General features: G+C 36.5%; 1 protein-coding gene across 1 annotated transcript in view; it reads right to left on the reverse strand.

The window, feature by feature from the left end:
- AQR (aquarius intron-binding spliceosomal factor) overlaps positions 1-26,276 on the reverse strand; it is a 90,061-nt gene extending 63,785 nt beyond the window's left edge. Inside the window, exons 1-11 of the mRNA XM_061430691.1 lie at positions 25,987-26,276; positions 22,658-22,714; positions 20,703-20,743; positions 17,576-17,611; positions 12,170-12,290; positions 10,019-10,159; positions 8,225-8,293; positions 7,114-7,214; positions 4,390-4,466; positions 1,516-1,580; positions 253-369 (exon numbers count right to left, since the gene is read on the reverse strand). Coding sequence (XP_061286675.1) covers positions 253-369; positions 1,516-1,580; positions 4,390-4,466; positions 7,114-7,214; positions 8,225-8,293; positions 10,019-10,159; positions 12,170-12,290; positions 17,576-17,611; positions 20,703-20,743; positions 22,658-22,714; positions 25,987-26,061 — 900 coding nt within the window. The 5' untranslated portion in view covers positions 26,062-26,276. The remainder of the gene's footprint in view (positions 1-252; positions 370-1,515; positions 1,581-4,389; positions 4,467-7,113; positions 7,215-8,224; positions 8,294-10,018; positions 10,160-12,169; positions 12,291-17,575; positions 17,612-20,702; positions 20,744-22,657; positions 22,715-25,986) is intronic.
- Between the last annotated feature and the right edge of the window lie 1,482 nt (positions 26,277-27,758).

A 27,758-nucleotide genomic window follows, 5' to 3' on the forward strand; every position in this document is an offset into this window, starting at 1 on the left:
GAATTTGGAAGAGAAAAAAAGATGATGATATAACATTAGTAGAGGTCACCTACACGAGAAGGCTTCCACTTTGTATATTAAGACTTGGTTTCACTTTAAAATGACTAATTTGGAATTTACATCATTCAACTAAATATTTAGCAAAAATTTACTTTGTGCCATGCCCTGCTACTTCCGGTTGCATGGCAAAGGAAGAAAAAAATCAACTTAGAAATGAAAACAGTAAGTATATTCAGATACACCAATGATTACCTGGGAAAAAAGATGGCCATCCTCTTCTCTACGAACAAGATTGGAAAGGTAACAGTGAACCAAAACGTGGGAGTCATCCAGGATGGTATTAAACCAGCGTCTTGTGGGGAGTAGGGCCTAGACAAAATAATCACCAGAGCAGTAAGTCTGCATGCTCTCCCAGCAGGAGGTGAAGTCCACTGACACTCAGTGCAGGAGTGTGAATCACATACAGAGTACCCTCAGCCCCTCAAAAGACACTGCACAAGGCAAAGGGTCTAGTCCATGCTGCAAATGAACTCAGTGGTCATGTTACTAAACAAAGTACAGCACTGGAAAAAAATCTCAGATTCTATCTTGGCCAGTAGTTTTGAAACAAAATCCTATGTGAAATCCCAATATATACTGTGTGTAGATTTCGAAATGGCGGAAAGGGAGTGAAAATCCCTAGCTGGAGATTCCTTTCTCAGTGTCTCCTTCCCACATTGTCCTGTGATAGTCAGCAAGATAATACTGAGAAATTATGACAAACATAGTTCAGAAACCACTAATCTGGTCAAATACCCTCATGTTAAAGGGGAGGTTATTGAGATCCTCAGAGATTGTAATTTCTAGCAGAACTTGAATCTGAATGAAGATCTCATGAATGACAGCTAGTCCAGTACTCTAATCCTCATGTCTAGAAACCACCCTAGCTCTCCCAATAAGAAATGAAGAAAAAGGATTTTCTTTCAACTTCCTGCATTAAAAAGGGAGAGGAAATGAAAGGAAATGAATCCAGTTTTACACGAGCTCTGCATCTGAACTTTGCATCAAAATCTTGCACCTAGTAGCATGAAATTTTTATTTTAAGAATCTTAATTTTAAAAATTGACAATAGCAAGCAGCTATATCTTTCTTCATCAACAATAGCAGGCACAGTTAGAAAAGTAAGATGATTTAAAAGATGGCCATAAACCTATGACTTCAGCTTTTTAAAACTCTATGAAAGGGTAATTAACTGTGACAGAAAATAACTTGCCCTTGCTGGACTCATGTTGATTTACTAAATGAGGTTTTTAATACAAACACAGCCCTTTGACAGTCATCTGAAACTTCAAGAGTCAATCACTTTAGACTTTCTTCTCTATAAGACACTTGAAATAGGTACAAACAAACTAAGGCCAGTTTGAGGTGATAAATATTTCATAAATAGTCATGGGTTTAATCTTACATATATAATCATTAGTAATCATTAGCTTCCTTAATGATTATGTAACGGAAAAATCACTGCACACTTCTTACCTCTAGATCAATCATAAGTTCAATAAATCTTTCACAGTAATGAACTTTGTCCATAGTGACAGGATCTAAACATAAGAGAGAAAACATGTTAAAACTTTCTTACTTAGGTCATTCTATGGTACTATATCTTAAAACTGGCAGTTATTTAGTTATTTAAACAAGGTTATTCATCTCATTCATCAGAAGTGGACTATGATTCAGAGTACAGACCTCATATATTTTCAAAAAGGGCAAGCCTTACCCTTACATTAAGCTCTATAAGTAGGAGAAAATGAAAAACATAGCTTGCATCAGAGACACATTTTAAAAATCAGACCTGCAAACATATTTCTAAAGTGTTTGTTTTTAAGAACATTTTCATTTTTAAAATAAGTACAACTTTATGACATGATATACTTTCAGAGTACAAATCTCTTTTTTTTCTAATGTCAGAAAATGTTCTGTTATTTTACCATCTGAAACCATCCTGCCAAGATTGTTTCAATTGAAAAGGAGAAAAATTTAGGGTCCCTAGTCTAAGGACTCCCAGCAGTGAATAACCCAGTGCTAGACCTACAGAAGGTGTCCTACAAATGCTTTATTTGAATTTATTTAAATCTACTTATTTATTTCTTGTACATAGGCAAATAGAAGGCTTTATGTGAAGGAAGAATATGGATACTTTTGTAAGTAACATATGCCCGTAATTCAAACCCTAAAATAACATAATTATAGAATTTCACAGCTAGAAAAGATCTCAGACAACATCTTACTCGCTCTTCATCTTATAGGTGAGAAACTAAGGACCAGAGGAAAACGACTTGATTTTTGGCTGGTTAGAAGTGGAATCCAGTTTTCTGAGACACAGCCTAGGTCATACAGTTGCTAAAACTAAAGAATTTAAATGAGAGACTTTTAAATTAAATCCGTTCAAACTGGTCCTCTGTTGTATCTTCTGTTCTTATTACTGGCAAAGGAAAATAATTTTGTCCAAAATTTAAAAATGAGCAAAATCTGTATTCCATATTTTTATTTATAGCTTGAGAAAATTACTGGAAATGGCCTATTTAAAATTAGAACATGATGCTTGGCACTCAATTTCTGAGTTCTGGTGGATAAAGCTGCATATTTTTATACTAATTGGCCCTACGAGGCATGCTGTTCAGAGCTGAAGCCCTGTTATTCCAATTTTGGACACCAATAAATTCTTATCACTTGCTTTTTATGTGTACTGTGTTTTTTCCTTCTTTTGATAGCAGCCCTGACATTTCAAATCATCCTACACAGATTTCCTTTATAACAACTGATGTGGACAGTTGTTTGCAATAACCTTGCAAAATGGAACTACACACAATCTTTTAAAAATTAGTTTTCTGTTTTCTAACTATATAATCCATCTGGTTTTATGCTCTTTCTAAACTGGCACACTATTTTCATCTCTGTTGCTTCCTTTGCCAGCAAGTTAATAAATTTTGATTAAAGCTCAAGATCAATCTAAGAAATTTTGTTTTCTGACAATATATTATGATGATGGCAACATTTAGTGCTTTGTGAGTCATTAAAATTTCTGCAGGCCCTATATTGTTATATTTACTTGACTTTCAAACCTTTCTAGATGCCATCAGTCTTTTGAGGGTGCAAGGTGGTGGGGTGCTGCCACAGTGCATGGCTTGTAGGGTCTTGGTTCCCTGACCAGAGGCTGAACCTGAGCCCAAGGTAGTGCAAGTGCCAAGACCCACCTGCACTGTGGACCAAGGGATTCCCAACCTGACACTAACTGTTATACATCACTGCTTCTCATTATTATTATTTGGTCAAGGAAACCCAATCTAAGTCCTCTTTCCAGGTTCATGGTGCTTAACTGAAAGATTTAAATATATAAAAATTAGGTGACAGATTATAAGCATATGACAATTTTTTCTTTATACTAATACTGGTAGTAATAATATACCCCAAATCTGGTACCATAAATTGGCATCTGTAGCATTATTATCTATTCCTCACTGAATTACAGGTGTGACTTCCAGCTGTAAACTATTACTTGGGGAAAGTCAACATTTATAAGTACACATTGTTGTATTTTAGTTTAAACAAAGCTACAATCTCTGATTCATATGTATGGTATAATCTCTGGTGCATATAAATGTGGTACACCTTTTGAACTGTTCTTAGATTATATTTCAGTTAGAAAATAAAATATTAACAACCAATGATATATCATACATAGCATACACATACTTTTATTAAGTAAACAATACCCTATTTGCACTCACTAGATGCTTATGTTAATCTTGCCAACCCAGCAAAATGTAGTTAGATCCTCTTGGTACATCGAGCTCATACTCATATACACAGATATATGTATCTATATACAGTGGATAATCGTAATATATTTTGAAGTTTATACTCCACACAGTATATACTTCTATTTGTTTCATAATAAATGGGGACCACGATGGAGGAAAATACTTCCCATTTCATCTTGTAGCTTATATCTCAAAATAATCCTCCTTTTCCACTCCTAAACATTATTTGATACGGCTTGAAAACATTATTCAGTACCAAACTATAAATGCCACGTGGATAGGGTCTGTGACTTTCTTATTCACCACGTCCTAGAAACCTTGTTCAAAACCTGTGTGTTATAAGGAAGCTCCAAAAATAATTGCTAAATAAATGAACATTTCAATAACCATGCTGGTGCCCTTAACTGATATGAATTTCTAAGGCAGTCACAATACTCAGACTGGTAGCATACTTGAAAAGGGAAGGACATAACTCCTTGTCAATATAATTTAAAATCATTTGGAGAGCAGTTTTTAGACTAAATATAAATACCAGATGGGCATCTGAATGGTAACTTCACAAATGAGCTGAGAAAAGGAAGATAGTTACCAGAAAGTGGGACTGATTTCAGCACAGAGATAAACTTCTGGATGAGTTGTGAAAGAAATCTTCTTTCTTGATAGGCTCTAAAATCAGAGAGATAACAAACAGGGAGCAAATTATTTTTGAGAAATAATTATTTCAAAAGTAAAACTTAAATGCTGAACAGCCTTTCTTACACTGCTCAAATTGTTTCATTTCTCTCTGAAATCAGGACCATAACTTAAACAGCTTCTTCCTTGAGAGAAATACAGCATTACATGAAGAAAACAGGAGCCTCATTACTGGCCTAATAACCAGTGAAGAAAGTATCTCTGTCTTATAAAAGTTTTCACTTGTGATTTAAAGGTCAGGCCTAGAAAGGAGTTTTCAAAATTTCATTTATAGTCTGCCTTCAACATTAAAAATCTAATACTTAAGTATGTAGTTGAAATGAGCAATTTCATACTTGAATATGCTTAAATTATTAAATAGAGTATTATAATGTATAAAAATTAACTGTTAGTTTAAAAAACAACTTTTTATTCATTACTAATTTAAGATGCATCATGTACCAACTATTCAAAAACCAGTCATCACATATTGGACAGCTACAAATGATTATGCCAGCCCTGCTGGAAATAACAAGGAGGGAAATGGCTAAAATATACTTAAAATGACGACAAGTCATAAAATATAATCAGTAACACAAGCCAACATTAATTAGTAAAACTGCCCAACATTAACTGAGCACCTACTGTGCTAGGATCTGAGCTGTGCTAAGGACATCATACAAGATAGTCTAATGCTGACAGCAGTCCTACGAAACAGGTACTATACTGTCCTGACTGCACACTGCGGCTCAAAGAGGCACAGTAACTTGCCCAAACTTACACAGCAGGTGGGTATGAAAACTACAGAAGTCTGATCATAGAACTTACACTCTAAACAACTATACACAGTCTAACCATTACAAAAAGAGCTGATGTTTCAATGAAAAATACTGTGTGTTTTAGTTCAGAAGAAAGCACTGCAGGCTTAGTACTTGGTCTGGAAGACTGCTTAAAAGGTTAGCCTCAATTAAGTGAAGCAGAGGGGCAAAGGTGGTTAGGAAAGGAATGTTTAAGAAATGATGAACAGTCTATTGATTTGGAATTAAATCATACTGAGGTAATGGGAAGAGAGGGTTTAAATTTTTAAAAAGTAGTCAAATAATGCAAAGATATCATGTAAGTAGCCCCACTAAGAGGTTACTGATTAGAAAGATATCATGGAAGAGATGAGACTGGAGGCTGAAGTTAAAGAAAGGATATTCCTATTCTGACCCTATTCTCTTGTCCTTACACTTCTCATTTCCTTACTCCCAAACTCGTTTCTCTGACATCCAGCTTTTTTCAGTTTCTCTCGTTTTCAGTGATCACCAGCACAACTCCACGCTTCACTTTTGTCCTCAACCCTCTTTTCACAGTTTATACACCTCATTAGATAATCTTACTCATACCTATGACTTCAGCTGCTATCTATGGGTGAACAGAGTATTATCCTTAAGTGGACAAAAAGTAAGAGTCAGAAGAAGTTATTGTAGGCTCAAGAAGTGAGTCCCAAGCATATATACATAAGCAGAGGGAGGAAAAAAATGAGTGGAAAGAACACTTGAAGATGAAGAAAGAAAAAAGGATCATTGCTAGAAGAGTCACGGAATAAATAAAGCAAAAGCACAGGTAGACCGGTTAGCTTCAAAGACAGAGCAGAACAAACCTCTTGGAGCAGGGGTCCCCAACCCTGTGAGGAACTGGGCTGCACAGCAAGTGAAGCTTTATCTGTATTTACAGCCGCTCCCCATCACTTGCCTGAGCTGTCTCCTGTCAGATCAGCAGCAGCATTAGATTCTCATGGAAGCACAGACCTTGTGATCTAGGTTGTACATTCCTTATGAGAATCATCCCTGAAACCATTCCCACTCCCTGCCCCGGTCTGTGGAAAAACTGTCTTCCATGAACCGGTCCATGATGCTAAAATGGTTGAGGACTGCTGTCTTAAGAGTATACAGATTCTTCTCTTCCTTCCTACTAACAGAACTTGACATAAATGCTTGCTACCAGACTTTTATCCAATTGATAATCATTACTATTAAAACAACCTGCAACCCTCATCTGCTTCCTTACTCGTTATATACTTCATTTATCTTTCTCCTTAGCATGAACCACTGGATAATATACCATAAAATCCATCTGTTATTAGCTGCTTTCCCCAACTAGAACGTAAACTCCACAAGAGCAGGACTTACTTTCTATTGTGTTCTATGCCATTTCGCCTACACCTACAATAGTACCCAATAAAATAATAAACACTTAAATTTATTGAATGAATGAAGCATATAAAGTGTAGTGCGTAAGTCATTGTTAAGAGTGGGGGAATAGGAAAAAGAAAGAAACTTGGACTGACAGCCTAAAGACTGTGGAGAAAATTGAGACCCATCCATGATGAACAAACTATGATGGACAACAGGCAAAGGGAAGACCACTGATAACACTTGCGACGGGGGCAGAGATTAGGGAAAGGAGAAATGAGGATGTGTGGCATCTCCACTGAAACTGTGTAAAAAATATTTCTATGACGGTCTAAGCAAAAGCACTTCTTACTCGTTTAATTGGTTCAGCACTACGTAAAGGGAAGAACAAAACAAGTCAGCAGCATCTAAGACTCACAACTCAGTATAACAAACCAACATGGAACAAAGCTCTGGCAACATACTGTTCTCTTGCTTCTGGATCCATCTTTTCATCATTCTTTTTAATCAAGTTCCAGAATTTTCTTAGCTTAGGTGTCTTTTTTAATTCTAATTCCAATCGTGCCTGAAAGAATGATGTGGCATTAAATCAGCCATAACCCCAATGTAAGACTATAATATAGAGCAATGGGATAAAACCAGATAGAAACGTGACAAAAGCTGGAACCTAAGAAACTAATACCCATACTTTAAAAAACTAGTTCAATTCCAATATCTGTCAATAGAAAAAAAAAAACAAGACAAAAGAAATTTCTCGTTAAAATTTTAAGCTCAGTAATAAATTTTCTTTCTTATTTCTAAATTTTCTTTCTTATTTCTAAAATTCAGGACTTCAGTTTGAAAAATATGGGCATTAACATTTAAAGTTCAAAAGTCAGTCTGAAACAACGCATATAAAACAGCTATCATAATAAGGAAAGGTCCATACCACCACTCTTTCTCATGGCACTTATCGGTTTTTAACTTGGTAGTAATTATTTATAGGTGCCTGTTTTAACCTTCATCAACTGGTACCTATGAATAAGCTTGCATATCTGAATGTCTGCAAAACCACCCACGTGCAGGAAATGAAATTCTGAATACAGTATTATATAGAAATCTGATAGTTTTAACTTTACTCCCTAAAATCTGTTAATTTGGCTTTGATACTCGACCATATTATCCAATAAGACTTTGACAGAAAAAATGAAGTTCTTAAACATAATTCAGATGTTCTCCTATAGCTGTATGTACATTCCATTTAAGGAAAATTAAAAATTCAAGTCTGTATTTAGTCTCATCCAGAGACATGTCTATGAATAATAATATTTTACTAAATTAACTCCCTTTATGAGCTCAATAGATATTACCTTATTTCACCTTAAAATAATGACATTAGGAGAAACATTTATTGGCTTACACACAAAAGCTTTAAAACTGAAAAAAACTACACCTATGATTAGTCAATGCGTAGTAAATTAGAAAAATTTGGTGGGGGATTTTTAACTATCATTTTAATCCATATCAAAGCTATACCATCTAAAACTACATGTTCTACTTACAAATACATTTAAGTTTCTGAACTGAGATACTTACAGGCTGTAAGCCCATCCACATCGGGAGAGAGATAAGCTGCTGTACTTGACTCCGTATCAAGTCTACTTCCTGTTTAAAACAGTCATGAGGGGAAAATATGCCATCAATTCTTTCAAATTAATGATTTTTTTATTATTAAGAAGTTCGATCCATTTTTTAAAGAGATAAAGCTAAGCCTCATGATTTTCAAATTCCATATTTGTGATTTCATCAACCTGCAGAATGTATTTGCAGCCCTCAGTTCAATACTCCCAATGCTTTCACTGTCATTCAGTGACAGCACAGAGCAGAGCCAAGTGTGAACTGCCCAACACACACATTTTGAGCTGAGGTCAGACAAGGTGGGCTCTGCCTTCTTGCTTCAGCTCTCTTACACTCGCATCTCTTTTTGGTCTATTTAGTGCTGCTGCTGCTGCTAAGTCACTTCAGTCGTGTCTGACTCTGTGCGACCCCATAGATGGCAGCCCAGCAGGCGCCGCCATCCCTGGGATTCTCCAGGCAAGAACACTGGAGTGCTACTTTCTCACAATATTGTGAGTTTTGTTGGTGATTTTGCTATTGAAAATGGCCCTAAGCACAGGGCTTTCAGTGCTGTTCAGTGTTCCCAGGTGAAAGAATGCTGTGATGCGCCTTAAAGAGAAAATACTGTGTGTTAGGGAAGTTTGTTCAGACGTAAGTTACAGCACTGTTGGTCACAAGTTCAATGTTAACAAATCAACAATATATATAAAGTGACTTTAAACAGAAACACATAAAACAAGGCTATATATCGATCGCCTGATGAAAATGTAACCAGAGGCTTGCATGAAACTATCTCTGTATTTTCCCTAAGAGCAGTGGTTCAGTTTTAGCTAATTCTGTGTTCACAGCTATTTTTTAGAGCGTAACGACCTCAAATAATGAATACTGGTGGTAAACTGAAAAAAAGTACCAATAATAAGCTAGCTTTTAAGTTAATTCAACTAGCACCAAACTACCAATACTAATTAAATCTTGGTTTTGTACCATTTCTGACAAGGAATCACATCTATTTATATTTGCTTTGTTTAATTTAATAAATGTTAAAGAGACCCATGTGAAGTACTACATGGAAACATACATCTATCAACACTGTTTTCAGGGTAAGAAAGAACCTCATGCATTCTCCTGCATGGGTCTAAATGCACTATCAATTCAGGAGCACCTCTATATATATATATATATATATATATATATATACACACATACACATACAGGTATATACCTATTTATTTAAAGATAAATACCTTCAGATAACCACAGGAGAGAAGTACACATGAAATATTAATTACTATAAATGTTTATTTTTTAGAGCATAATCTTACGAAGAATTAAAAATGTATCATACGCAACCCAAGAGATTTTGAAAGATCATCCATAATCACCCCTAAACAGTCAACTCAAAACAAGACCTGCTGGGCTACGTATGAGGTGTGACTGAGAAGTAATGAAGCCATGTCCCTGTGTATAGTTTATGATACTGATCTCATTACTTAATGTTCATGTTAGCAGACTCTTTGCTGCTCTATATTTGGAGAATTTCAATTCTTATTATTTTACTTAGAAGCTAGATAGAAAAAAGAAGGGATCAAGTCCAAATCTATTAAAAAGCCAACAGATCCTACAGGATGATTTTCCCAAGAAGGGGCTGAAATGTTAGCATTGTCCTCATTCTCCACTACTATGAGGAGTTGGCTCTAGAGCTCATCTCATTTACAGTCAACTTAAAAGAATAAGAAAATTTGAACATTCTCCCCAAAGGCAAAGTAAAATTACCAAACTATTGAAGCAGTGGTCAAGAAAAAGCAGTAAGACTGTCTGTTCATGGAGTGAAAATTCACCATCAGTTTCAGCTAATGCTGCTTTCAAGATGCACTTGAAAAAGAATGGGAAGTGATCTGGCTTCTTCTTAAAAGTCTGAAAAGAGAAAGAATAAAAATTCATTTTGAAATGGCTTGCTCACCTCTTTTTCTCCTGTAAGCAAACACTGGCAGACTTTTTAGGAGTCTATTAACCAAACATAGTAATTACAAAAAGATTACTTGCTTACTTAAAATTCACTGTAGCAAGTCAAATATAGATTTCTGGTAGGACAATGTGAGAGTTGCAGAAATTTTCAGCTAATAAAATAATTGCTTTGATTCCTTCATTTTTTCTTCAAGTATTAGGCTGGTAATTAGCTTAGGATTTGTTTTTTTTAAGTAAAGATCTAAAGTGTTTTAATTCTTTTAATTTAAACAAAGAAACATCTTTAGCAAAAACGGAAGTCTTCCTATTCTATTTAATCTCAAAGACACCCTTTCCTTTATATTATCTCTTTACTCTTAATATACAAATGTTTTAAAAAGAAAAGGTAAATAATGTAAACATATTTAAGCTTCTCTGTGATCTACCTCCCCACCTTTCTGTTAGCTCTCTTTTCTTTCATAGGCAAGTGCTCCAAATGTATGACCTACACTAGCTGTTTTCACTTACTTCTCTAAAACAAGTTTCCATGTACAGCACTCCCCTGAAGCTGTTACAGCTGTCAAGTCCTAAGGACGCTTACCAACCCTCAACTCCTTTTTGATGCGAAGGTTTCTCTTGTCACTTTACAAGGCAGTGTCCCTGGGGATCTAGCCTCAATCTTCTTCTCCCTCTCCCATTACTTCAACTACCATATGCTAATGATTCTAAAGACACATCATCAGTCCAGATTTCTTCAGTCCTTAGATTGCTTTGTCTACTACAATTACATCTAGATATTCCAAAAGCAACTTAAACTCAGAAAGTGTAAAACTCAATTCAACAATTTTGTACCCGCCAAAGTATTCCTCAATGCTCTTCTACCTATCTTGGTAAGAGGCACCTCTCATCTTTTACATTCAGTTGCCCAAACCTGGAAGGTTACTGAAAATAATATCCCCTCCCTCAAGCTACTTCAATTATCAAATCCAATCAATTTTACCTTCCAAATCTGTGTGTAAGCTCTTCTCTGTATCTGTATCAACTCTAATCACCAAAGTGGTCTTTACAACATGAAAACTGATGAAGTCATTCTCTGGTGTCCCTCTCCCTTCCTCTGGCGGTTCAAAGCAACTTTAAGAAACGTCTAAGATTTCTCAATAAGACACAAGGCCCTTATACGATGGTACTCAGACCATCCCCTCAAAAGAGATGGCAAGTATACATGGCTTTCCTTCACTTAAAGAAGTATGATTGAGGGGAAGAAACTCTTTTGATGAGCTGACCATTTCATAATGGCCAAAGAAAACCTAGATTTTGGACCTCTGTTAGCTGATCAAGGCTCTGTTATAGTAGCCAAAGAGAAAATGTCAATTATAAATTTCAAAAGAGAAAACAGATCCCAAATCAGATAAAGAGAAGACTGAAATTAGAATATAAGCACCTGTCTTGACTTTAGACATACTACTTTACTCTGGAAAAACTATAAACACATACTCTCTGTTGTGAAACAAGGCACTGAAAAATATTATCTCATTGAACATTATGTATTTGAGCTCAGTTCAGTTGCTCAGTCATGTCTGACTCTTTGAGCTACTTAATATAAAATATACTTTATCTGATGTAAAAGTCCTTATAAAAGTCTTTATAATACATGCCATTCTTTGTTTTAAGCACAAAGGAGAAAAATAATTTCACATTCATAATTTTTCAATTCACAGCATATTAAAGAAAGAATTGAAACCAAAAGAAATATCATTGAGTGGCCGAAAAGTTTGTTTGGCTTTTTCCATACCATCTTAGGGAAAACCTGAACAAGCTTTTTGGCCAACCCAGCATTTTTCATACATCCGTTCTTTTTCTCAATATTTACTTTATTTTTGGATAAACTTTTGTTCTAAAACTATCATCAGTAAAAAAGTTACTTTGTAACAGCTTAAGTGAGCAAAGTAAGAAAGCTATGAAGTAATTTAAATCTGTTACCTCCCATGCAGGGACATTTTCTCTGAATTTTTCATTCACCATACAGCAGATTGACATTAAATAGGCTTTGCTGGACACTTCTGGAGAATAATTCATCCAGAGGTAATTTTCAAGATACTGGCTATGAAGAATAAAAAGGCATAGAGTATTTCGTTAGTTACTACCATCTCATTATATCACTCCCCTGAAAAAGTCTAATTACTTACAACTTTTTGAAAATCTGTATTGATAGTCTGAGAGCCCTTCACAAATTAATCTATAATGTAGGTCAGTCCTACTATTGCAAACATATGTAGCAAATATGGCTCTGGAGAAGAGAGTTTTATACTTTCAAAGGAGGAAAACATCAAAGATTACTGACATATATAATTATCACCATTAGAGCACTGGATATTTCCTTATCTAAGGTGCTTCACAGAGTAAAAAACAAAAATATCTGACAAATATCAGCTCTAAAATCATATGATAGACAGCTTCACAGACAAAAGTAACTGAGAAATTAACACAAACACATATCAGGACCAAATGATTTCTGAAAACTAAGAAAAAGACTTACTCAAAAAGAGGATTTGTTACTTAATTTACAAGGCATTTAACATACGTCCGTTTTCAAGGTAACTGGCATTTTCTCTTCAAAATGCCAAAATTCTTATTTAAGACTGGTGAAAACATTCCTAAACTAAGTAATTCTGATTTTCAAAACAAAACTTAACCATTTCTTGTTCAGAGTAGTTATAAACATCAATCACTGTTGTGGGCTGTAAAATCCTCTCGAGCACTAATGTAGAACACAGAACTAGTTTCTATTTTGAACCACTCCACATGTATAACTTTTCAGTGTAACTTTCACTTACGTCTTCATGTACACATGCGTGCAGGCACAGGTGCACACACACAGTTGTGCATTTCGGATGGCGCTGTAACACAGAATTTTTCTACTTCCTCTTAAGAGTCAAAGGTCTCCTCATGTTGATATTTCCATGGGTCTACCTTTAGGAATCATTCTTACTTAGTTTGCAAGAGCCTAGGAAACTGGTAAATAATATTTTATCCTAAATAACTGCCAAAAGGCTCCAAGTTATAACTACTCTTTCATATAGTAAATGCATGAAACTTCATATCATTCTATTTTAACAAGTTTAAATTCCTTTTCCCTAAATTACGCCCTTCAGAACTTCTGCTAGCAAGTCTGTTAGTATGAATCTGTCTGAAATCTGTTTATTTCATGCAGTTTAGCTGGTGCTAGAATTCTTTCTTGGTCGATAGTTCTATTTTTCTATTTATTAGACTCATTCTACTATCTTTTATATTACTGCAATTGTGAAGTCTACAATCAATTTGTTCTTCTTCCTCTGAGTAATCGTTTTTCCTCTAGTAGATTTTAAGATTTTTGTCACTGTTGCTCCGTTCACAGCTTGCTAAATATACTTTCTGAATCTTACAGACTCATATCTTAACTGTAGAAAATTCTTAACCATCACCTCTTCTAAATTGCCACTCCCTCATTTTCCCTAAATCTCTTCTAATGGACCTTCTCATTCTACCCTCTATATCTCTTAACTGCCTTGTATGCTTCTATTATTTGCTAATTTTCTCAGCTCTAAATCCCTATTCACTAATTCCCTCTTTAGCTGTGTCTAATCTATTCAACTTAACCACTGAGTTTTTTAATTTCAATGACTTTGATTTTCATTTTCCCCCAAACCTGTCCATTTTTAGTGTCTTGTTTATATTCACATATTCTATTTCTTCTTTTATACTCATAATAATTTTAAATATGATTTGACAGTATATATATTATTTAATTACCTGTGGTTTTCTGAGGAGTATCTAATTCTGCTCTTTGTTGCTTCAACTAAATCTTGCTGTAATGTGCCCTGTAATTTGAGAGTCTGGACTCACATTCATCAAGGTTTTAGCTGTAGGATTTTTTTTTTGGCAGTCTAGATGAAATACATATCATTTCAGAGTATCTTTATGTTTGATTCTACCAGATGCCCCACAGATATCATTGGCTTGCCACAGTTTTTAACAGTAATATCATGGGTATTATCTGATTACACAGTGAACTCCAAACCTATTCTTTACATTTTTTAGATAAGGAATTTGAGAATATGAGAGTCAATGATCTGCCCAAGATGATGGACTTATCTCTGTGATATATAGATGATACTGACCACACTCCAAACTATATCTCTTTAAACCAAATTTAAGGACTGTTCACTAATTCCCTGATTCTATTTTGGCAATTGCAGCAAATGTAATCTATATAATAACATGCCCCTCTGATGACTTTTCTCAAGATTCAGTTCACTCTCCTATACCTAGACACCTTCTCCATGCCAACTCACTTTCCACTCTAGCAAGAGACCATCAATTATCTCTACTACAAACTTGAGCATTATTGTGTCTGGAGGCTGGCACAGAGAAAATGGCATTTTCACCCAGAAATTACATAAAAGTTCCTGGAAGGTAACGACCCACTTTATCAGTTATTAAAAATCTTTCACTGTCATTGGTGCCTTAAATATGTTCTGCTGCTTTCTCCTTTAGTTCTTGCAATTCTCTTGGTATCTGATATTCGCCAGGACCATAGAACTCTGGTTTTATCCTAACTGTATAACAGCATCCACTTGATTTTTATTGTTCTTCTTGAAAGATGAAGAAAAAGTGTGATGAAAAAGTGTATTAATCTAAGGGTCATATGGATCCAATTCCTAGCCTAAGCGCTCTCTATAATAAGAACATCTCAGCTCAGTTCAGATCAGTTCAGTCGCTTAGTCATGTCAGACTCTTTACGACCCCATGGAGTGCAGCATGCCAGACCCCCCCTTTCTATCACCAGCTCCTGGAGTTTACCCAAACTTATGTCCATTGAGTTGGTGATGCCATCCAACCATCTCATCCTTTGTTGTCCTCTTCTCCTCCCACTTTCAATCTTTCTCAGCATCAGGGCCTTTTCAAATAAGTCAGTTCTTTGCATCAGGTGGCTAAATATTGGAGTTTTAGCTTCAGCATCAGTGCTTCCAATGAATATTCATGACTGATCTCCTTTAGGATGAACTGGTTGGATCTCCTTGCAGTCCAGGGGACTCTCAAGAGTCTTCTCCAACACCACAGTTCAAAAGCATCAATTCTTCGGCACTCAGCTTTCTTCACAGTACAACTCTCACATCCATACATGACTACAAAACCATAGCCTTGACTAGATGGACCTTTGTTAGCAAAGTAATGTTTCTGCTTTTTAATATGCTGTCTAGGCTGGTCATAACTTTTCTCCCAAGGAGTAAGTGTCTTTTAATTTCATCACTGCAGTCACCATCTGCAGTGATTCTGGAGCCCCAAAAAATAAAGTCGCTTACTATTTCCACTGTTTCCCCATCTATTTGCCATGAAGTGATGGGACAGGATGCCATGATCTTAGTTTTCTGAATGTTGAACTTTAAGCCAACTTTTTCACTCTTCTCTTTCACTTTCATCAAGAGGCTCTTTAGTTCTTTTTCACTTTCTGCCATAAGAGTGGTGTCATCTGCATATCTGAGGTTGATATTTCTCCCAGAAATCTTTTTGATTCTAGCTTGTGCTTCATCCAGTCCAGCAGTTCTCATGATGTACTTTGCATATAAGTTAAATAAGCAGGGTGACAAAATACAGCCTTGACATACTTCTTTCCCGATTTGGAACCAGTCTGTTGTTCCATGTCCAGTTCTAACTGTTGCTTCCTGACCTGCATACAGAGTTCTCAGGAGGCAGGTCAGGTGGTCTGGTATTCCTGTCTCTTGAAGAATTTTCCACAGTTTGTTGTGATCTACATAGTCAAAGGCTTTCGCACAGTCAATAAAGTGGAAGTAGATGTTTTTCTGGAACTCTCTTGCTTTTTCGATGATCCAACAGATGTTGGTAATTTGATCTCTGGCTCCTCTGCCTTTTCTAAATTCCACTTGAACATCTGGAAGTTCACGGTTCATGTACTGTTGAAGCCTGGCTTGGAGAATTTTGAGCATTACTTTACTAGCTTATTTTACTCATCTTAATTTTGAGGTGAGTGCAATTGTGTGGTACTTTGAGCATTCTTTGGCATTGCCTTTCTTTGGGATTGGAATGAAAACTGACCTTTTCCAGTCCTGTGGCCACTGCTGAGTTTTCCAAATTTGCTGGCATGTTGAGTGCAGCACTTTCACAGCATCATCTTTCAGGATTTGCAATAGCTCAACTGGAATTCCATCACCTCCACTAGCTTTGTTCATAGTGATGCTTCCTAAGGCCCACTTGACTTCACATTCCAAGATGTCTGGCTCTAGGTGAGTGATCATACCATCATGATATCTGGGTCGTGAAGACCTGTTTTGTATAGTTCTTTTGTGTATTCTTGTCACCTCTTCTTAATATCTTCTGCTTCTGTTAGGCCCATACCGTTTCTGTCCTTTATTGTTTCCATCTTTGCATGAAATGTTCCCTTGGTATCTCTAATTTTCTTGAAGTGATTGCTAGTCTTATGCCATTTTTGTGAGGATCAAATCAGTTTATGAAGGGAGTTGCTGTTGTTTTTCAGTCTCTAAGTAATGTCTGACTCTGCAACCCCTGGACTACAGCACATCAGGCTTCCCTGTCTTTCACTATCTCCTGGAGTTACAGTCATTAAAACAGAGACTGACTTCTGATGCAGACTATACCTCAAGGGAGGGTGGAGAAGTGGAAAAACCATGAGCTTTGGCATAAGACACTGGCATCCTAGCTCCACCAATTACTTAAATGCATTATCTTGAACAAATTACTTAACTGCTCTGATCTCAGTTTTTTTCCTTCACTATATGGAAAGTATAGTGACTTCTTGCAGGATTGCTATGATTGCTCTCTATATAAAATGTTTAACATTATGTCTAGCACAAGGTTCAATAAATGACAAATACTACTATCATCAACAACAATCTTGGCTTTTACTTCCAGTCTACTGGCCATACCTAGCTGTAATATAATCTAAATTATAATCTAAAAATTGCATATCCTCTTCTGCCTGAAATATCTTTAAGTGGTTTAGGTCAGGACAAGGTTGGTTTGGTCATAATAAATAAGCTTGGAAGGAAAAAAATGGCTATAGAATGCATTCCAGTTTACTTCCATTGTAACTAGAGGAACCAAGTAAGAGTTCAGAAATTGCTCAGCACACAGTATCTTAATTAGTGAGAAACAATTCAAAATTCAGTTACACTAACAATGGAACAACATCCTTGAAAATAAAAGACATCATACACATATTACAAAATAAGCCAAACACAAAAATATAAACCTTGAAAAGTCTATAATAATTATTTTCTTACCAACTCACAGAAGTGTACAGAAAACCTAGTTAAAAGTTAAGTTATGTTGTCATCTTTAACTTCATCAAAGTAAAGTCTTTTAACTCACCTAAATTCCAAGAGCATTATCTTTCTGATAGCAAACCTAAAAATATAAAAGTCAATAGTAAAAATATTTTAATAGGGAATATAACATTTCTGAGTTACTAATACAGATGTATTCTGGAATCTTGTTTTAATACTGACTTATACAGCAGAATAATTATATCCAATAAAACATTGAAGAAAGCAAATTTTGCTTTTATATATTTTTTATTTTGTTCAGTTTATTTATTTTTAAAAACTATCTAAGAAGAATTATATCCTATTCATATAACAAACACAATTAGCACCATGTAATACAAGGATATAACACACAAACTAATAAGCCAAGTAGATTTAATCAAAACACAAGTGCTCATCAATATTTATAATATTGGATCACCAATATTATTGGATCATCATTGCCAAAAGCTAGTCTCCCTCAATTTCTTAAGCACTAATCTTCTTTCATTTAATAATAATCAAATGGAAACATTCTGCTGAAGTCATGCATGCCTTCCTATATAAGGGACACATATTTGTATTACAGGCATGTCATGTAGTCTTGATATTAAGTCTAAAATATTAGAAAATTGTAGAGACAGTATCAGGTATTTCTGTATATACTTTAAGAAACAGAAGTGTTTGTTTTATATGGATAAATGATCCTGTAGTTAGGGTATCTCTGCAAAGGTAGGTTCAAATGTCCACTAATTTAGCTTTATCATTTTGTATATTAGAAATAAAGGAACGAGACCAGAACCATGCCACTGGATATAAGCTTCCAGTTTTGCAAATTAAACTTGCTGAGACAGGTAAAGAGCTTAACTAATGCTATATATATATAAGATATAAAAACGGGTCTAGAGACTAGACATGCCAGAAAATCTTTAAAGGATGAAAAGTTACAAGTAATAATAACAAATATTACTTATACAAAGTTTGTTAAAAGGCTGACAAGGACTTGACATAAATTTCTGAGCTATCTACTCCAGACTTGATTGTTACACAGATTAAAAAATCAAATAACATCTGTGAATGAAGGAAGCCAGCACAAAAGAGTACATATTATGTGGTTCCATTTTTTTTAAAGTTTAAAACCAAGCAAAATTAAACTACGGTATTCATGTTTGCATACTTCCATATTTAAATGGTAAAGCAAAGGGCCATACAAGGGTTTCTAGGATGCTGACAATGTTGGTGTTGGTTTTTTTCCAACATTGGTGGTGGTAAAATTCAGAAGGCTATACATTCTGTACATTTTATGCAGTATCTGTTAATTTCATTGTAAAGAGGATTAAACATTTTTAATGAAAAGAAATCTAAACACTGGCAAAAGTAAACTGCTCTGTAAGTTATCCTTTTTTCTTCAGTATAAAAATCACTTGGATGGATTCATAATTGGATTAACAATTAATCACAGTGTATGGGTTAAGAGAGTCCTAAAGAGCAACTGGACCCTGTCCTATTTAAGAACAGAGTATTGGATAAGAGCCAGAGAACAAGGATTTAATAACTGGAGCAGCCTCTTCATCTACCTATGGTAAAATACATCGGGCTAGTTACTTCTCTGTACCTCAGTTTTCTCATCCATAAAAGGAAGATAATAGTTAACGTGTCGGCTCACATGTGATACACCTTAAGGGAGGACTGCCCGATCATTCAACCTAAAGTAGCAGTCTTTGTCGCTGTACCCTAATCCCACTTTAACTTATAGCACTCACGACCTGCCGATGCTACATTTGCATGTGTTATCTGTCTAAGTAAGAATTAGAACATAAGCTCCACGAGTTAACATGAGACTTTACCTGCCATGTTCACTGATGCACCCCTAGCACTAGAATGGTGGTTGGTGCTCAAAGTAGGCTCAACCAAGTCCTCTATTCATAACTCTACACCTAGATACCTAACTGCTTATACTACATCTATAAGGCTCTTTAGTAGCTAGAATTCAACATTTCTATACCCAATCCAATCACCAACAACAGCAAAAGTCAGGAATGGCACCTAATCACCTGACTACCTTGGCCAAAAACTTTGTGGAGTCATCCTTGATTTCTCCCTTCCCACACTCATCACATCCAGCCACCAACCATCTCTTCACTTCCCTCTCTCTCAAACTGGTAACTCCTCTGTATCTCAACTTCCCATGCTAACCCATGCCATTATGATCTTTAACCAGACTACAACAATATTCACCTAGCTAACTACCTGCCTCTTGCCCCCTCCAACGGGGGCATTTTTAAAATACCACCATCAGGCTTCGCTGGTTTCCTACTGCTCTTCAAATTTAAAACAAAAAAACCTTAACATGGTCTTTGGTCCTGTTAGGACCAAAGGCTCTAGAATCAATCAGGCTCAAGAATCAATCATTAAAACAAAACAACTAACCTCTTATTTTGACACTGTGTTTATAATATTTAGCAAAATTCACCTCCTAATTTCATGGAACACATGAAAAAAATAAAATCTGCCATTTTATAATTTCTATGACATTCATAACATGAATGTTTCCATTTCATACTAAAACGGTTAGTCAATTACCTTTTAAAATACTGATTGGGCATATATGTCTACATGTGCAAATATGGAAAAATGTCCAAGATGCAGTTTTTAAAAAATCACAGGAGTAGGGAACTGGAACAGGTGTATACATAAATAAAGACACTGAGGGTTAAGGGCCAGGGAAGAAGATTTACTGAAACTTATCCCCTTCTGTGTATTGTTCAAAATAATTTTTTATTACATATATAGCTTGTACAAAATACTTCTTTGTTTGGTATTTAATTATCATGTATGTTTACTTTTCCAATTTTTAAATAATCCTTTAAAAAGATTTATCAGAAAATGGTAAGAAAATTAGTATTAACTGAACTGAAATTTTAAAATCTCTTATGTTCAGTCTTCCTCACATTCCTTCAAAAAGAAAATAAACCCTAAATCTCTCTAATCTGAGTCAAAAATTACAAGGCAAAGAAATATCTTATGACTCTTCAGCAGCTAGATGTAATTTTTCTAGCTACCATCTCCTTGATGACCAAATCAAGAAAGAAAAGAAAGTTCCAAGTTTATAATTACATTTAGTTTAGACGCTCAGATGAGATCCAAGTTAGAAACATCTAATTCCTATGTATAAAAATTAAACTCATTCCTACCTTGATTTGACAATTTCTTTCTCATATATATCTTCAATCACCTGTTGTTAAAAATATAAAAATGTTTAATATCTCAAATAATTTTTTTCAGACTCTGAGAGTTTTTAGTTACTGAGATTACACAAAACAAGTTGTTTAGGAAAGCTATCAAATATTACTGCTAGTGAAATAATACTTCAGAGATTTTTTTTATAACCCCATTATATTCCTCAAAATGTAAAATAACAAGAAAGCAAAGTAGTAGAAAAAATAAATATGTCTACATAAAAATAATTATAGAAATAATTATTAAAATGATGTATTTATTTCATTTCTAGGGAAAACAAAAATTCACAAGATCAGGATAATTTTTAAAACATAGTTTTAACAAGGTATACTAAATATTAGTGGGCTTCACCTAAGAGTTTTAACAATGTGTTTTCAAAAATCAGAAAGCAAACTGAAAGTGCAAAGAAATAACAGAAACAAACGCCATTCTCCTATCCGAATGCATGATGAAACCTCAGGTTTCCATTTACTTGGGTTGGTGGGGGATAAAATGGTATAATACCTAAGAATTCAGGTTCTGGAGTTGGAAGCCTGATTCAAACCAGTCACCTTCACTGCTGATGGCTATAACCTGTGCAAGTGCCTGATTGCTCTAAGGCTATTTCCCAGTATACAAAAAGGATCTAATTATACTATTAAGAGCCCCATGGGTTTGCTAAAAGACAACACACATAAAGAATTCAGCCCAGGGCCTTGCATATGGTGAGCCTTAAATAATAGTTAACAGTAGCAGAAATAATAGTAGTACTAGTGATAAGAGTAGTTTTTAAAAAAAAGTTAAAATTATAAAGTGCTTTAACATGGTACAATATAATTTTATGGTAACTATGATATCTTTTAATTGCTCAGAGTATATCCGTCAAATAAATGTTTGTGGGTGGTAAAGGCATTTTATTATTTTTTAATAATTTAGATTTTGATAAAAAGAAAGCAGAAAAAAACAGAAATTTCATATAAATTCAAGATTTGCTTGCCTCATTATCTTCCTGCCTTTACCACAAGATCAGGATAATTTTTAAAACAGTTTTAACAAGGTATACTAAATGTTAGCGGGCTTCACCTAAGCGTTTTAACAATGTGTTTTCAAAAATCAGAAAGCAAACTGAAAGCACAAAGAAATAACAGAAACAAACGCCATTCTGTTATCCGAATGCATGATAAAACCTCAGGTTTCCATTTACTTGGGTTGGGGGGCTTGAATGGTATAATCCCTAAGAATTCAGGTTTTGGAGTTGGAAGTATATAATGGCAAAGCTTTATATCTGTCTTTACTACACATTAAGTGGCATGCAATATGTCAGCTCTATTTCATGTAAGGACCTCTTTTTAAGAACCTATTTCAGTAAGAATTAATCTTAGGTTTAGGCTTTTTTCTTTTCAATTATTCTAAACTGTGTCACATGAATCCTAAGTTCATTCTCTAACTGAATATGACTGGCCCCACGCATCTGATCCTCTACACTAAACAAGTCGCCCCTCTTCCACCATTACTACATATCTTTATTGAAGTTCATCAACCAGAAAACAATAGATTCTATCCTAGGTGAACTGTTAAAAAAACTGCAGGAAAACTGCTGTATATTTACAACATTACATGGTCATCTAATAATGATAAATCAAAAACAATCTAAGAATCTCTGAACAGGAAAATCCACACGCACTTTTTAAAAAGCTTAAAGGAAATACAACATATGATAGTAGAGGTTATCACTGAGAAATGACCTTTTATTCTCTTATGTGTAGCCTCTGTATTTTTCAAAATTTCTCTTATGAGCAATCATTAGTTTAGAAAACCATTCATTTTAACTTAAAAAAAAAGTGAAAACCTTTTGATGAATCAGCTCTTGAAAAAGAGATACAAAGAGCATACTTATTCATAAAGGATACTGCAAATCAAAAATACTTACCTTTATATCAAAGGGTGACTTTTTCTTGATATGGGGTGCCCAGTATTTACATGCTAACTGCAAAAGTAAACAGTATAAACAGTAAGTCATATATTCATACGGCTGTAGAGCTAAGAGACCAAGATCATTCAGTAACAAGCACTTCTGGCACAGAGCCACGTTAGATAAGAGTCATTTACCTACTAAGGGGACTACATGGGCTTGTAAATCAGTTAGCATCTTTGGCTACAATCCGCTGAATGTCAGTAATGCCCTGCATGGCAACCTGCTACTGTGATTTTAAAAACAAAACAAAACATACTTTTCTAATTACTCCTAGGGGAAAGTTAATAACCACAGTCAAACATCTTCAGCATAGAGCTAAGGAAACCCAGGTTTAGAAAAATTAAATGAGCTGCCCACAATAAAATGTTAACAAGTGAGCCAGTACTAAACCCAGATTCAAAGTCCTCAGGAATGTTGATCTGCAAAATAATAAATCTTTAAGTGATTAGCACACTCAGGAGGGCTTCCTTGGTGGCTCAGTGGTAAAGAATCTGCCTGCCAATGCAGGAGTCAGTCAGTTTAGTCACTCGGTCATGTCCGATTCTTTGCAAATCCATGGACTGCAGCACACCAGGCCTCCCTGTCCATCACCAACTCCCGGAGCTTGCGCAAACCCATGTCCATCAAGTCAGTGATGCCATCCAACCATCTCATCCTCTGTCGTCCTTTCTCCTCCTGCCCCCAACCCCTCCCAGCATCAGAATCTTTTCTAATAAGTCAGTTCTTCAAATCAGATGGCCAAAGGATCCAATGCAGGAGACTAGGTTTCAATCCTTGTGTCAGGAAGATCCCCTGAAGAAGCAAATAGCAACCCACTCCAGTATTCTTGCCTGGGAAATCCCATGGACAGAGGAGCCTGGCCGGCTCAGTCCATGGGGTCACAAAAGAGTCAGACATGACTTAGAGACTAAACAACAATAACAGTAGTCTATTAAGTGACAGCACTATGTCTCAAAAGAAACAATGTATATTCTTTAAGAATACTTTATTGCTAAAAAGTGCTTATCATTAAAAAAGTGAGATCACAGAATTCAGGTATCTGATCTTCTTTATAACTAAATTTCAACCTCTACAACTCATTCACTCAATAATCATTAGAAAGCACCTTCTCTGGTCAGGTGCACCAGGTGCTCATAAATAATGGAGGAGGAGGGGCAGGGAAATGGTACTATCCCTACATACTCTCTGTCCCGTCTCTACCATCCTTCCTTTCACAAGTTCGCTCTCCTGGCTTCTTTACATACACATCATAAGGCATCTGCACTGCGTCTCCCAAGACTCCCTGCTCTTCCCCAACTGGCTCCTTTTTTGGCATTCAGGTCTTAGGTCAAAACCACCTCCGAGAGGACTTTCCCGACTGCTCTTATACACTCCACCTGCTCTGTCACAATGCCGTTTCATTCTCCTGATAGCAATGATAACTGTCTGAAACTACACTGTTCATTTACTGACTCTAAACTGTAAGCTCCCTGAGGGGAGGGAACTAATAACTTCTACCCAAAATTTCAAGTATATGGGAAAAGAGAATTCTGATCTAGTCTGGAGCTATGACAAACCTAAACAGCACATTAAAAAGCAGAGACATCACTTTGCTGACAAAGGTCCGTATAGTCAAAGCTATGGTTTTTCCAGCAGTCATGTATAGAAGTGAGAGTTGGACCATAAAGAACGCTGAGAGCCTAAGAACTGTTGCTTTTGAACTGCGGTCCTGGAGAAGACTCTTGAGATCCCTTGGACAGCAAGGAGATCCAACCAGTCAATCCTAAAGGAAATCAATCTTGAATATTCACTAGAAGGACTGATGCTAAAGCTGAAACTCTAATACTCTGGCCACCTGATGTGAGGGGCCTACTCACTGGAAGACTCTAATGCTGGCAAAGACTGAAGGCAGGGGGAGAAGGGGATGACAGAGGATGAGATGGTTGGATGGCATCAGTGACTCACTGGACATGAGTTCAAGCAAAGGGAGATAGTGAAGGACAGGAAAGCCTGGTGTGCTGCAGTTCATGGGGTTGCAAAGAGTTGGACAGAACTTAGCGACTGAACAACCATAACAATCTAGTCTTAAGTTATCTGCAAAAACCTCTCCAAATTAATGTAGATTGATGACAACGAATTAACCATATAAGAAAAGGGTGGGAGGAGCAGAGAGGATTAGGAATCTAAGTAGAGGGAACAATGTTGAAAGGCCAGGAGGTGAAAGATAGCACAGCACAATTAAGTGCAGTTCAGTATGGCTAAAACACAATTAGAAAAGGGGAAATAACAGACAAAACTGGATATAAGCACAGGCTAGACTATAAAACGCGTTGGATGATTCCAGTCATTATCCTAAGGGCAATTAGAACTCATTAGAAATTGTAAGAAGATAAGTGAGGAGATCAGATTTGTACTTGGGTAATCACTCTGACAACAATATGAAAAATGAGCTCGAGGAAAGCAAGTGCAAAGACAGGAACATAGGTTAGGATACCTAGGTTCAGGAAGAAAACCATGGAAACTTGGCTTAGGGCACAGAAAGCACACAGATTTAAGAGACATTTAGAATGTAGCAAAGTGCAGGCTAGGAAAAGAAGGACTCAAAGTGACTCCTATGCTTCTGCCTTGGCAAATCTGCTGAGACAGGGCACAGAGAAGAAGTTGGTGAGTAGCAAGTTCTACCTGGAGTTACTTGCACTGTTAGTCAATACCCCAAACAACAAATAAGGATAGGAATGTTGCTAAGAGCTACCGGGGATTGTATTTCCCTGTTCAAAGCCAACCGCGGTTCACAATAAAACACAGTAACGGGTTCTAGAGGAACACTCACGCATTAGCGTCGGAGACTGCTCTTTCTAGACGCATTTATTTGGAGCAAGTCTCTTGTCTGACTCTCATCGCTCCGCTCAAAGATCGAGGTTACTCTAAGGATAAGAATAAGCCTATTCCTCCTTCAACACTCAGTTCAACATCACCTCTGCTACGAAATCTTGCCAGTCTCAGGTAGACTGGGGTGTTCCTTCTGCGACTTCATCGCTCGAGCGACAAACTCTAACATAAAAGCTTTCTTTTCATGTATCTGTATCCCCCGGAATGTGAACTCCTCAGGGCAGGGTCTCTTTAACCATGGTTTCCCCAAGAGCTAGTGCGGTGGCTGGCACACAGCACATACACTTCAGTAAAAAGACTTGAGTTAATGAATCGATGAACAAATGCCTCCTGGGTGCTCCCTTCCCGAAGAAAATTCCACCCCCTGGCCTCAGAGTCCTCATCCCTTCATACACACCAGACTCGCCCTAGCCCACCTGGGTCACGAACTCTGCGTTGATCTGGGACACCGTAGGGGCCACGATTTTCTTGGGCTGAGCAGGGGCCGTCATGGCAGCACTCTCTCCGCTCCAATGGAAAAGAAAGGACCGCTCCGAGCAGCGGTGAATCTGATGAACTTCCCCTAAGAGGCGATTGCGGCTGCTTGATTCTGAGATGCAAAAATTCGGCGGGGCAGAATATCCTCAAGGTTTACAGTCTCACTAGGAAGGCGTACCGCAGCTTGTACATTCTTCGGGAAGCGGAACACAACAAGGCCGGAAGTGCATGCAAGGTGTCGGCTCTGAGCTAGAGAAGCAAGAGCGTCGCCCTCTCCCGCTTCTGCCCCCTAGTGGGAAACCGACAGAAAAACACCAGCGAGACCGGATTGCTGTCTCAGTGGCCTGATAGATGGTGTTGGTGGAGGTTATGTTGTTAGCGTTGGGGAGGAAGAGGGAGACTTGGGATTTCTTTCAACCCTAAAAAAAAAAAAAAGTAGTAGTGAAAAAAAAAAAATTAGACGGGGAGGCAAGGCTTGATTTTAACTTTAAACCGATTCACGGAAATATAAATTAGTCTATAATGAACTGCACATATTTTGTGTGAAATTTGATATTTTTTTCATAGGCACACATCTGTAAAGCCATTACCAAAGTCATAATAATAAGCATATCCAGTGTCCCTAAAAGTTTCCTACTACTCCTGTGCGATCCATTCGTATCCACTGGGTAGAAGTGATCTTTTTGTTACTATGAGTGCCAAGCCGCATCAGTCATGTCCAACTCTTTGCGACCTCATGGACTGCAGCCCACCAGGCTCCTCTGTCCATGGGATTTCCCAGGCAAGAATACTGCAGTGAGTTGCCATTTCCTTCTCCAGGGGATCTTCCTGACCCAGAGATCAAACCTGTGTCTTAACATCTCCTGCACTGGCAGGTAGATCCTTTACCACTGAGCAACATGGAAAGCCTCTCTGTCACTACAGAAAAAGATATATATTATATTATTTCATTTTTGTAAAATCCTATTAAAACTATATTAACCTACAGATTAATATATAATGTATATTAATCTATAGTCTAGTCTATTAATCTAAAGTATATTAATCTGTAGATTAACATATTTTTAATCAGATTTTACAAATATGAAATAATATAGTATGTACCTTTTTCTTTCTTTTTTTCACTCAACATAATGACTTTTATTATTTATCTATCTTATTGGCTGAGCTGGGTCTTTGTTGCTGTGTTTGGGCTTTCTCTAGTTGTGGTAAGCAGAGGCTACTCTTTTTTGCAGTGCACAGGCTTCTCTTTGTAGAGGCTCCTCTTGTTTCAGAACACAGGCTCCAGGCACACGAGCTTCAGTAGTTGCGCATCTGGGCTCAGAAGTTGTGACTGGAAAGCCCTAGAGCATGGGATCAGTAGTTGTGGTGCATCGGCTTAGCTGCTCCAGAGCACGTGGAATCTCCCTGGACCAGGAATTGAACCAGTGGCCCCTGAATTGGCAGGTGGATTCTCACCAGGGAAGTCCAACATAATTATTTTGAGGTTCATCCATGTTGATGCATGTATTAATAGTTCATTGCTTTTTATTGCTGAGTAGTAGTCTATTCTATGGACATACCACTGTTTGTTAACCTACACATCTATGGACGAGCATTTGAATTGTTTCCAGTTCTTGACTATTCCAAATAATGCACTAAAAGCATTCTTAATGTAGACATGTGTTTCCCTTTCTCAAGTATATACATAGGAGTGGAATAGTTGGGTCAT

This window comes from Bos javanicus, chromosome 10 (genome assembly GCF_032452875.1).
Source record: "Bos javanicus breed banteng chromosome 10, ARS-OSU_banteng_1.0, whole genome shotgun sequence".
NCBI classification, from domain to species: Eukaryota; Metazoa; Chordata; class Mammalia; order Artiodactyla; family Bovidae; genus Bos; species Bos javanicus.